The following is a 12,834-nucleotide window of genomic DNA, read 5'->3' as shown; positions in this document are numbered from 1 at the left end:
TGCTAGGACACAGTTTTGGTGTAGCTTTATTTTTTTCTTTCGTGTTATTCTCTTATTTTAGGAGGAAACATTGACAGATGGGAACTTACACTGTCTTCATTAACTTTAGTTATCTTGAAGTCCTATCATCTGGTTTTTGCAAGTTGGAGGCTTATCTACTTACTAGTGGCCCGGTGCATGAAATTCGTGTACGGAGTGGGGGGTGTCCCTCAGCCCGGCCTGCACCCTCTCCAATCTGGGACCCCTCGGGGGATGTCCAACTGCCGGTTTAGGCCCAATCCCTGTGTGATTGGGCCTAAACCGGCAGTTGGACATCCCTCTTGCAATCCGGGACCTCTGGCTCCTAACCACTCACCTGCCTGCCTGCCTGATTGCTCCTAACCACTCTGCCTCCGGCCTGCTCACCCCCAACTGCCCTCCCACCGACCTTCTCACCCCCAACTGCACCCCCTTGCTGCCTGGTCACCCCCAACTGCCCCCCTCGCTGGCCTGCTCGCCCCTAACTGCCCGCCTCCCGCCAGCCTGATCACCCCCAACTGCCCCCCCCTCCTGACTTGATCGCCCCCAACTGCCCCCCCCCCGTCAGCCTGCTCACCCGCCAACTGCCCCCCCGCCGGCCTGCTTGCCCCCAACTGCCCCCCCTGCTGACCTGCTTGCCCCCAACTGACCCCCCCCCCCCACCTCCTGGCCTGATCGCCCCTAACAGCCTCTGCCTCGGCCCCGCCACCATGGCTTTGTCCGGAAGGATGTCCAGAAGGTCTCCCAGTCTAATTAGCATATTACCCTTTTATTAGTATAGATAACAACAATTAAAGGCAAAGGAAAACAAAGGCCCTAAAACAAAAGCCAGAATTTCTATACAGCTCAAGCTCTGTGATTAATACTTACCTAAAGTTGGATGATTCACTCATTTATAAAATGGGGTGGCTGGCTGGGGGTTCCAAACTCAGATAAGCATGATAAACATCTGATAAATATGATTAAGTGGTTCTTGGCTAAGTCCTTCAAATAGATATCTTAAGCAAATGTGTGGTGATTCTGATGTAGCTAGTCAGAGTCTCACATTTAAGAATTCTTAGGCTAGCTAATTAAGGATAACATGTTCAGTTATATGAGTCCATGTAAGCTTTTCTGATAAATAAGCTCTAGGGATCCAATCTTTCAGTATAAAATCAGAGCGATAGATTAGTGATAAAATGTCCCAATTAACTCACATTGTATGGAGATTTTTTACAATTTACTTTTTTACTTAAAAGCAAACAGTTTAAAGCAACCAGAGCAGGTAAAAAATGGGTCAGAAAAAGAAGACAACCTGCCTCCCCAAAAGCAACTGTTTATGCACAAAACAACACAAAAGACCAAGAAGATAGAAATACCATCACCTGTTGCTAATACACTTTGAAAATTAATCACTCTCGTAAGAGGAACAAGCTACATATTTTGTTCCCACTAAACCTAAGCACAGTATAATTAGATATACTTTGGCTCATTCTGTCCAGGGTCCCATGTATTCTTTAGAAGTAAATGTAACAAATGCTCCTCATTTTGAAAATGAGAAAACCCACTGTAAACCTGACATCAACTCACACAAGCTCTAAGCTCCATTTCACACAAGCTCTAAGCTCACACAAGCTCTAAGCTCCATTTCACACAAGCTCTAAGCTCACACAAGCTCTAAGCTCACACAAGCTCTAAGCTCCATTTCACACAAGCTCTAAGCTCACACAAGCTCTAAGCTCCATTTCACAGTATGATCCATAAACACTTTCTATGAACAGTACACCTGAACAAAGGCATATACAGAGCAATGTTAATTCAAGAAAATCCATAGGCTTTCACCTATGTCTTAGCATTTGGTCATCTGTAGGAGTCTGGGTGAAAACATTTCTGCCAGTATAATGCATCCAGGAAACACTGCTAAATAGGCAGCTGAGGACATACCCGATTGCCGCAGGGGTCAAGCGGGTGTGCAGCTGAGGGGTGGTAGAAGTAGTGGTGGTTGTTAGGGAGCCATCAGTTCCAGTCTTCTCCCAGTCAAAAGGGTCACTCTCAAATACTCCAAAGGTTTTGATGCTGTTGTCAAACACCGATGTAAGAAGCTAAACCACAAAGAAGAAAAAAACTAGAGTAAGCCAATAGTAAACAACGTCATTTTATTCTTTAAGAGAAAGCACCCAAACTCATGAGTTAATTTTGTAGATTTTTTTAAAAAAACCTGATGGCCTGGCCAGTGTGGCTCAATGGTTGAGGGTCAGCCCATGAACCAGGAAGTCACAGTTCAATTCCCAGTCAGAGCACAGGCCCGGATTGAATAACAGCTCGGTCCCCAGTTGGGGGGCATGCAGGAGGCAGCCAATCAATGTTTCTCTCATCTATGTTTCTATCTCTCTATCCCTCTCGCTTCCTCTCTCTAAAAATCAATTAAGAAAAAACACACACACACACACAAAAATAAAAAACCATGACGATACAAAGAGGGGAATTTGAATAAGGACTGTATGTGGATGATAATACTGAATCAATATTGAATTTTCTCAGTTGAGGCACTAGTTTGTAGTGAGTAGAATGTCTTTGTCCTTGGAAGATGCATACCTACTTTCGGGTGGTTTAGCAACAAGAAATATGTGTTGTATGTATATGTGTGTATTGGGTTTCAACAATCTACATGATCTATTTTGTGTGTGTGTGTTTTTTTGTCAAAAAGGGCATTTCTATATGGTTCAAATTAAATAAGTGGCCGGTGTTAATAGCTGGTATGTAAAGGTTAAGGGGCATACAGAAATTCATTATGCTTTTTACGTTTCTTTTTTGTGGGTTTGAAAAATTCTTAAACTGTGTGTGTGTATACACAACTATCAAAAAAAATCTGCCGCCCTAGCCAGCGTGGCTCAGTGGATACAGCGTCAGCTCTCTGAAGGGTCCTGGGTTTGATTCTTGATCTAGGGCACATGCCTCGGTTACAGGCTTGATCCCTGGTCAGGGCACATGCAGGAGGCAACCAATTGATGTGTCTCTCTCACAATGATGTCTCTCTCTCTCTCTGTCTCTCCCCTCTCTCCCTCTTTCACCCCATCTCTAAAAAATCAATGGAAAGAATAACCTCAGGTGAGGATTAAAAAAAAACACCAGAAATGTGCCTTATTATTTGATTTATTGTATATATAATTTCAGTTATTTTTGCCATTAAATTCCAAAAGCTTAATGTAATCTTGAGAACCATCTCTCAGAGACATTTCCTTACTGCATCTGACAGTCCATACCATTTTCAATTTTATAATTAGGGCCTCATTTTCTCCTCACCATTTCTCTTATTCTGTACCTGTTAGTATCCCATACCTAGAGATTCATCTTGTACATTTCCTACCCCAGACCTGGAATCAGCACTTCCTCATTGAAGGATTTTGTGATGGTCTGTTAATGCTTTAAAAAGATTATTCTGCCTATTAAGTGGAGAATAGATGCCATAAGGGGGTGGGGATGAGGGTGCTAGGAATAGACGTCAGTTAGGAGGCTACTGAAGGTGAACCAGCAGTAACAGTGGAGGTGGTAAAAAGTGGTAGGATCTGGAGGTAATTTGTACAGCTAACAGAACTTGCTGATGGATTAGATGAAAGCTAGGAAAGTAAAGCATAAGGAATAATTTACATTTCTATCCTGAGCCACTGAGTAAATGATGGCACCATTTACTAAGATGAAAGGCAGTTAATCTGAGGATTGGGATTTTGAAAATTTTACAGAGTTTAAGTAGGAATAAGGAACACAGATACAACATTGATAGTCATCAGCATATAGATATTAATAGGTAGTATTTAAAGCCATAAGTACTGAATGATGTAATCTAAGAAAAGCAGGTAGCAAAGAGGCCCAAGGGCACTCCAACATTTAGATGGAAAGAAGAAAAGGACTCAGCAATGGAAACCAAGAAGTGAAGAGGTAGGAAAACCAAGTGTATGGTGTTCTAGATGCCAAATGAACAGTTTCAACAAGAAAAGGGTCAAATGCTATCAATCGTAAGTTTGTTATTATTTCTGATTATTTAATTAATTTGTCTCTCTCTTTCACCCAGAGAGTAAGCTCCAACAGGCTGGAACATGTCTGATCCTGTTCATCACTATCTAATGCAATGCCTTATATGTGACTTCAGTATTGTGATCTATAAAAATATATATTTGGTCGTTCAGATAACCAAATTATATTTCTCATATATATTTGGCCTTTGTCCACAGTTCCTGGCTTTTAGCGCCCAAAAACTCTGGGAATTTTCTGAGCAATAAGAGCAATGGGGGAATCTTTTGTTCTAATATTTGGTCTGGTCCTCTATTCCTGAAATCACTTCAAAGCTATAAAATTAAAATTAGTGTCTTGTTATTCATAACAAGCCCCTTTCCACCACAACTGGGTTTATGTGGCTTTTGGAAAGCATCTAAGAACAAGAGCTGGTCACCAGAAGAACCCACCCTGTTATTAGAGGGTTGGAACCTTCAGTCTCACCTCTCTGGCCTCTGGAGGAGGGAAGAGAGGGCTAGAAATTGAATCAATTGCCAATGGCCAATGATTTAATCACTCTATCTAATGAAGCTTCCACAAAAACTCAAAATGACAGGGTTCTGAGAGTTTCTGGATTGGTGAACACATGGTGGTTATCTCAGAGAGGGCCTGGATGCTCTGCACCCTTTCCTCATACCTTGCCCTGTGCACCTCTTCCATCTGCTGTTCCTGAGTCATATCCTTTGAAATAAACCAGTAATCTAGTGATAAAATTGGTTTCTTGAGTCCTAGAACTGTTCTAGCAAATTAACTGAACCCAAGGAGGGAGCTGTAGGAACATCTGATTTATAGCCAGTCAATCAGAAGGACATGTGACAACCAGGGCTTGTGATTGGCATCTGAAGTGGAGGGCAGTCTTGTGGGGCTGAATCCTTAACTTGTGCAATCTGATGCTATCTATCTTGGTAGGTAGTGTCAGAATTTATTTCAATTGTTGGACACCCAGCTGATATCAGAGAATTGCTTGGTGGTGTGGGGAAAACAACAACAAAACCACCCATGTTGGAATTGTGACGACAGACCCTTAAGTAGTTACTCTAAAAACATTTTATGAATAAATGTCTATTTGTAATAAGCCGCAAAGAAAAAAATAATAAAATTTAAAAGGAAACTAAAAAGATAAAAGAAACTGGAAAAGGTAGTTATAAAACCTGAGAGAGAATCATTGATCGGCTACCTCCTGCATGCCCCACACTGGGGATCAAGCCCACAACTCAGGCCTGTGCTCTGACTAGAATTGAACCATGACCTCCTGGTTCATAGGTTGACGTTCAACCACTGAGCCACGCTGGGCGGACAAAAGCTGATAATTTTTATTTTGGTCATATTTTTGTTGTTAACTATGTTATAGCTTAGACTTCCCCAAATAATCAGAGGTAGAGGGCTGTAGAAAACACAAAGGAGAAGGAAGACAGGTTGAGAATCAGCATATAGGAATTGAAGTGGCAGACCTTTGACCTCTCTCCTGACTCTGGAGATCGAGGCTCTCATAGGTTCTCACAGAGTAAGATGTATGCTTCCTGAAAGGTGGAGTTCCTACCATGAGGCAACAATGGCTTTGCTGTGTGAGTACTTATGAACTGGGCTGCAATAGGAATAATCTTAAACAGCTTTTATGTAAGATGTCCTTTTATCATGGAATTATTTTCTTATACTTATCATAGTATCATATGTCTTAGAAAATATAGCACATGCCATTGGGCCTCAAATAAGAATGTAGCACATGCTATTAAGCCCCAGTTTGTCACTATGATGGTGATTCTAGAGAACAACAACAGAAGGTAGAAGGATGGAAGGCACAGAATGAAGGAAAGCTAAAAGCACTGAGGCACTAAATGGTCTGACTAGATACAACTCTGAAGATACTTTGGAGTGGGAACTGAATTCACTAAAATAAATAATAAAACAAAAATCCCTCCAATTCAGTTACCCATTCAAATAGATTTGAGAACAATATACATTAGTCACTTTATAAATCACATATATCTGTATATATAAAAGGCTAAGTGACTGGCCGACCAGCCAGTAGCTATGATGTGCACTGACCACCAAGGGGCAGACGCTCAACGCAGAAGCTGCCAAGTGACAGCAACTTTGCAGAGTGCCCTCTCACACTCCGGGACCCCTCAGGGGATGTCGGACTGCCAGTTTCAGCCTGATCCCTGCAGGCCAGGCTGAGGGACCCCACCTGCTGGAGGGACCCCACTCACTCTGCAGACACTCTTCAAGCCCCGGTGCTAACCCAGGTGTGGCTGGGCAGGGAGGGACCGTGGGAGGTTGGCTCCAGGGCATGACCGCCTCTCTCACCCAGTCCCACCCTGCCAGCCACCTTCTAATTAATTTCCTTTCAATGTGCACGAATCTGTGCACCAAGCCTCTAGTATAGGTATAATATATATATATATATCTACACACACACACACACACACACACACACACACACACACGAAACTTGCAGTCCTCATCTTTTTTTAACCCCAATATAACTGAGGAACAAAGCACTTTCCAAACAGGAGCTCACTGTGGCAGTAATTTTCAAACTGAAAAGGGGGCAGAACAAAATCTGAAAAAACTTTACAGCTGATTCTGACATTTCCCCTATAAGAAGGCATGTCCCATGTCCCTCTCCACTAAGAATCACTGAAAATTTGCCTGGCTGGTGTGACTCAGGGGTTCACAGTTCCATTCCCAGTTAGGCACGTGCCTGGGTTGCAGGCTCAGTCCCCAGTGGGGGGGGCGTGCAGGAGGCAGCTGATCAATGGTTCTCTCTCACCATTTATGTTTCTATCTCCCTCCCTCTCCTTTCCTCTCTGAAATCAATAAAAGAATCACTAAAAATCTAGTATACATCTGACTCCTTTACTTCTTTTATTTGATAATATAGTTTTAGAAATACAAACTCATCTAAAGAATCCAGGTACTACCAGGGGATGCCACCACATGCCAGAAAGGGTTTAAAGTCACCTGATGAATGTTGCACAGCTTCCTGAAGAATTTTCCCCAGAGTTAAGACATTTAATATATTTTATAATACAATAAAAACAAAGTTAGAGACTGGAGGACAAAATGGCAGCGGAATAGACAGATGTGTCCCGAGCCTTGTCCCGGAGCAGATAGAATGAGCAGCTGAAAGGAATAACATCCACCCCGTATTGGCGAAGGAGACCCAGCTGGTGAGACAATTTGCAGCCAGGAAGAGCAGAGGACCCTTGGAGGAAGCCCAGGGCACTGCGACCACACAAGCAGCAGACATGTGAGCAGCCCGCTCCTGTCCAAGGAACAGCAGCCCTACAAGCAGCCCGCCCCAGGCCGAAGAGCAGCAGCCTCACGGGGCTGGCCCCTGTCCAAGGAGCAGCAGCTGTGTGAGTGGCCTGCTCCCCCGTCCGAGGAGCAGCAACCACGCGAGCAGCCCGCTCCCGTCCGAGGAGCAGCAGTCTGCCCACAACGGAGGAGCGGCAGCTCCATGCAGCCCGCCCCCGTCTGAGGAGCAGCAGCTGCATGCAGACTGCACCCTGCACTCATCCGAGAAGCAGCAGCTGCGCGAGCAACCTGCCCCCATCCGAGGAGCAGCAGCCACATGAGCAGCCTGCCCCCATCCAAGGAGCAGCAGCTGTGTGAGCAGCTTGCCCCCATCTGAGGAGCAGTAGCTCCATAAGCAGACTAACCCGGTCTGAGGAGCAGCAACCACATGAGCAGACCACCCACGTCCAAGGAGTGGCAGCCCTGCACAGCCCACACCGGTACGAGGAGCAGCAGCCACATGCAGCCTGCACCCGTCAGACGAGCATCAGCCAGGTGAGTGGCCTGCCCCCGTCCAAGGAGCAGCAGCTGCACATGCAGCTCATGCCCATTTGAGGAGTAGCAGCCGCGCGAGCAGCCCGCCCCCATCCAAGAAGCAGCAGCTGCACGAGCAGCCCACACCTGTATGAAGAGCAGCAGCCCTGCGAGCAACCTGCTCCTGTCCAAGGAACAGTAGCCTCATGAGCAGCCTGCCCCGTCCGAGGAGCAGCAGCCATGCACAGCCAGCCCCCATCCAAGGAGCAGCAGCCATGTGAGCAGTCTGCCCCGATTGGAGAAGTAGCAGCCACGCAAGCAGCCTGCCCCCATCTGAGGAGCATCAGCCTTGTGATTAGCCCACCCCCATCTGAGGACCTGCAGCTGTGCGAGCAGCCTCCTCCCACCAGCCAGAGGAGCCACCATTGCTGTGAATAGCATCCACCAGAGGAGCCGCTGCCAACTGAGGAGCAACCACTGCCACGACTGCCTGAGGAGCAACCGCAGCCCAAGGAGCCACTGCCACCCAAGGAGCAGGTCCTGCACAACTCGACATGTAAACCCATCGGTGAGATAAAAAATGGGTAGACAAAGAAACCCCCAAAGGAAAGAAAAGGAGGAATCACCAGACAGGCAACTAAGTGAAACAGAGGAATGCAATACATCAGAAAAGAATTCAGAATAAGGGTCATACAGTTCATAAACCAGATGGATGAAAAAATCAACTTATGTAAGAATCAAGAAGAAATGAAGAGTTATATAGCTGCAATAAAAAACACCATGGAGCCTAACCGGTTTGGCTCAGTGGATAGAGCGTGGGCCTGTGGACTGAAAGGTTCCAGTTCGATTCCGGTCAAGGGCATGTACCCTGGTTGTGGGCACATCCCTGGTAGGAGGTGTGCAGGAGGCAGCTGATCGATGTTTCTCTCTCATTGATGTTTCTAGCTCTCTCTCCCCCTCTCCCCTCCTCTCTGTAAAAAATCAATAAAATATATTTTAAAAAAAACACCATGGAAAGTTTCAACAGTAGACTAAGAGACGTGGAGGACTGAATTAGCGAATTAGAAGACAGGGAAGCAAAACACACCCAAACTGAACTGCAATTGGAGAAAAAAATTAAAAGACACGAGGAGAGCCTAAGGGAACTATGGGACAACATGAAACGAAGTAACATATGGATAATAGGGGTGCCAGAATGACAGGAAGAGGAACAAGGGTTAGAAAAGCTATTTGAAGAAATAAATCAGAAAACTTCCCTGATGTGGGGGAAAAAGAAAGTCACACAAGCACAGAGAGAATCCAAAACAAGATAAACCCAAAAAGACCCACACAAAGACACATCATAATTATGATGGAAAATGTTCAAGACAAAGAGAGAATCTTAAAGGCTGCAAGAGAGAGACAGAAAGTTACGTACAAGGGATTTCACATTAGAATATCAAATGATTTCTCATCAGGCCAGGAAAAAAATGGAAGGAAATTTACAAAGTGATGCAAAGCAAGGGACTGAATCCAAGAATACTCTAACCAGCAAGGCTATCATTGAAAATTGAAGGGAAAATATGGAGCTTCACAGACAAAAAAAAGGCTAAGGGAGTTTATCACTACCAAGCCAGCAATGCAAGAAATGCTAAAAGGACTGGTGTAAAAAGAAGAAATAAAAAGGTAAGAAGGAACACAGGCACAAAAAATTAAAATGGCTTCAAACAAGTACCTTTTAATAATAACTTTAAATGTAAACGGACTAAATGCTCTAATCAAAAGACATCAAGTGGCTGAACGGATAAAAAAAAAACACGACCCATATATATGCTATCTACAAGAGACCCACCTCAGAACAAGGGACTCACATGGACTGAAAGTGAAGGAATGGAAAAATATCTTTCAGGCAAATGGAAAGGAAAAAAAAGCTGGGGTAGCAATACTTATATCTGACAAAATAGACCTCAAAGTGAAGGCTATAACAAGAGATAAGGAAGGCCACTTCAAAATACTAAAGGGATCAATACAACAAGAGGATATAACCCTGATAAACATACATGCACCTAATGTAGGAGCACCCAAATACATAAAAAAAATAAAAATAAATATAAAAACTCCTGGAAGATATCAAGGGAGAGATCGACAACAATACAATCATAGTAGGGGACTTTAATACACCACTGACATCACTGGATAAATCCTCTAGACAAAAAAATCAACAAAGAAACAGCAATCAGCCCTGGCCAGTTTGGCTCAGTGGATAGAGCGCTGGCCTGCGGACTGAAAGGTCCCGGGTTCGATTTCAGCCAAGGGCACGTGCCTGGATTGTGGGCTCAATCCCCAGTAGGGGGCATGCAGGAGGCAGCTAGTCAATGATTCTCTCCCATCATTGATGTTTCTATCTCTCTCTCCCTCTCCCTTCCTCTCTGAAATCAATAAAGAAATAAAAAAAGAAAAAAAGAAACAGCAATCCTAAATGACTCACTAGATCAGATGGATTTAATTGACATCTTCAGAACATTTCACCCCAAAGTCATGGAATATACGTTCTTCTCAAGTGAACATGGGACATTTTCAAATATAGACCACATATTGGGTCACAAGCAAAGTCTCCCAAAGTTCAAGAAGATTGAAATCATACCAAGCATCTTCTCAGACTACAATGGCATAATATTAGAAATAAACTACAATAAAAACAATCCAAAAACTCAAACATTTGGAAGCTGAATAGCATGCTATTAAACAATGACTGGGTTACCAAAGAGATCAAAGAAGAAATTAAAAACATCCTGGAAACTAATGACAATAAAAACACAACAATCCAAAATCTATGCGACACAATGAAAGCAGTCCTGAGAGGGAAGTTTATAGCTCTACAGGCCTACCTCAAAAAAACAAGAAAAAATGGTAGTAAATTATCTAACTCTACAACTCAAAGAATTAGAAGGAGAACAACAAGAAAAGCCCAGAGTGAGCAGAAGGAAGGAGATAATAAAGATCAGAGCAGAAATAAATGACAGAGACCAAAAAAACAATACAAAAGATCAATGAAACCAAAAGCTGGTTCTTTGAAAGGATAAACAAGATTGATGAACCTCTAGCCAGGCTCACCAAGAAGCAAAGAGAGAGGACCCAAATAAACAAAATCAGAAATGGAAGAGGCAAAATAACAGACCCCACAGAAATACAAAGGATTGTTAAAAAATACTATGAACAACTCTATTCCAACAAACTAGAAAACATGGAGGAAATGGACATATTCCTGGAAAAATACAACCTTCCAAAACTCAATCAAGAAAAATCTAAAAATGTCAATAGGCCAATAACTATGGAAGAAATTGAAGCAGTCATCAAAAAGCTTCCAGCAAACAAAAGCCTGGGGCCAGATGGCTTCACAGGGGAGATTTACCAAACATTCAAGGAAGAACTAAAACCTACCCTCCTCAGAATATTGCAAAAAATTCAATAGGAACGAACACTTCCAAGCTCATTCTATGAAGCCAGCATTACCCTAATACCAAAACCAGATAAAGACAACACAATGAAAGAAAAGTACAGGCCAATATCCCTCATGAACATAGATGCCAAAATCCTCAACAAAATTCTAGCAAATTGGATCCAGCAGTACATCAGAAAGATCATACACCATGACCAAGTAGGATTTATCCCGGGGATGCAAGGATGGTACAATATCCACAAATCAATAAATGTGATACATCACATAAACAAAATGAGAGATAAAAATCACATAGTAATATGAATTGATGCAGAAAAAGCATTTGACAAAATCCAACACACTTTCTTGATAAAAACTCTCAGCAAGGTGGGAATAGAAGATCATACCTCAACATAATAAAAGCCATATATGACAAACCCACAGCCAACATCATACTCAATAGACAAAAACTAAAACCATTTCCCCTAAGAACAGGAACAAGACAGGGATGCCCACTCTCACCACTCCTGTTTGACATATTACTGGAAGTACTAGCCATTGCAATCAGACAAGAAGAAGAAATAAAAGGCATCCAAATTGGAAAAGAAGTAAAGCTGTACTTATTCGCAGATGACATGATACTATACATAGAAAACCCTAAAGACTCCATTAAAAAATTATTAGACTTAATAAATGAATTTGGCAATGTAGCAGGATACAAAATTAATGCCTAGAAATCTATGGCATTTCTTTTTAAAAAAATAAATCTTTATTGCTCAGATTATTACAATTGTTCCTCTTTTTTCCCCCCCATAGCTCCCCTCCACCCGGTATCCACCCCTCCCTCTGCCCTTAACCGCCCCCCCGCACTGTCCTCATCCATAGGTGTGCGATTTTTGTCCAGTCTCTTCCCGCACCCCCCACAACCCTTTCCCCCCGAGGATTGTCAGTCCACTGCCTTTCTATGCCCCTGATTCTATTATATTCACCAGTTTATTCTTTTCATCAGATTTTTAATTCACTTGATTTTTAGATTCACTTGTTGATAGATATGAATTTGTTGTTCATAATTTTTATCTTTACCTTTTTCTTTTTCTTCCTCTTCTTAAAGAATACCCTTCAGCATTTCATATAATACTGGTTTGGTGGTGATGAACTCCTTTAGCTTTTTCTTATCTGTGAAGCTCTTTATCTAACCTTCAATTCTGAATGATAGCTTTGCTGGGAGAGTAATCTTGGTTGTAGGTTCTTGCTATAGAATAAGGTTGTAGGTTCTTGCTATAGAATAAGCCCTATAGGCCCTATAAGCCCTATAAATATTCATCACTTTGAATATTTCTTGCCACTCCCGTCTGGCCTGCATAGTTTTTCTCTTGCTGCTTTTAATATTCTCTCTTTTTCTTTTGCTCTTGGCATTTTAATTATGATGTGTCTTGGTGTGGTCCTCTTTGGATTCCTTTTGTTTGGGGTTCTCTGCGCTTCCTGGACTTGTAAGTCTATTTCTTTCACCAGGTGGGGAAGTTTTCTGTCATTATTTCTTTAAATAGGTTTTCAGTATCTTGCTCTCTCTCTTCTTCTGGCACCCCCATAATTCA

General features: G+C 42.9%; 1 protein-coding gene across 1 annotated transcript in view; it reads right to left on the bottom strand.

Annotated features, from left to right (window-relative positions):
• The window catches only part of TTBK2 (tau tubulin kinase 2), a 159,248-nt gene that overhangs the window by 36,222 nt on the left and 110,192 nt on the right, over positions 1 to 12,834 (bottom strand). Inside the window, exon 10 of the mRNA XM_054716313.1 lies at positions 1,942 to 2,099. Within this exon, the coding sequence (XP_054572288.1) occupies positions 1,942 to 2,099 (158 nt within the window). The remainder of the gene's footprint in view (positions 1 to 1,941; positions 2,100 to 12,834) is intronic.

Source organism: Eptesicus fuscus, chromosome 5 (genome assembly GCF_027574615.1).
Source record: "Eptesicus fuscus isolate TK198812 chromosome 5, DD_ASM_mEF_20220401, whole genome shotgun sequence".
NCBI classification, from domain to species: domain Eukaryota; kingdom Metazoa; phylum Chordata; class Mammalia; order Chiroptera; family Vespertilionidae; genus Eptesicus; species Eptesicus fuscus.
The sequence above is the reverse complement of the archived record's forward strand: the minus strand, read 5'-3'. Positions and strand labels throughout refer to the sequence as shown.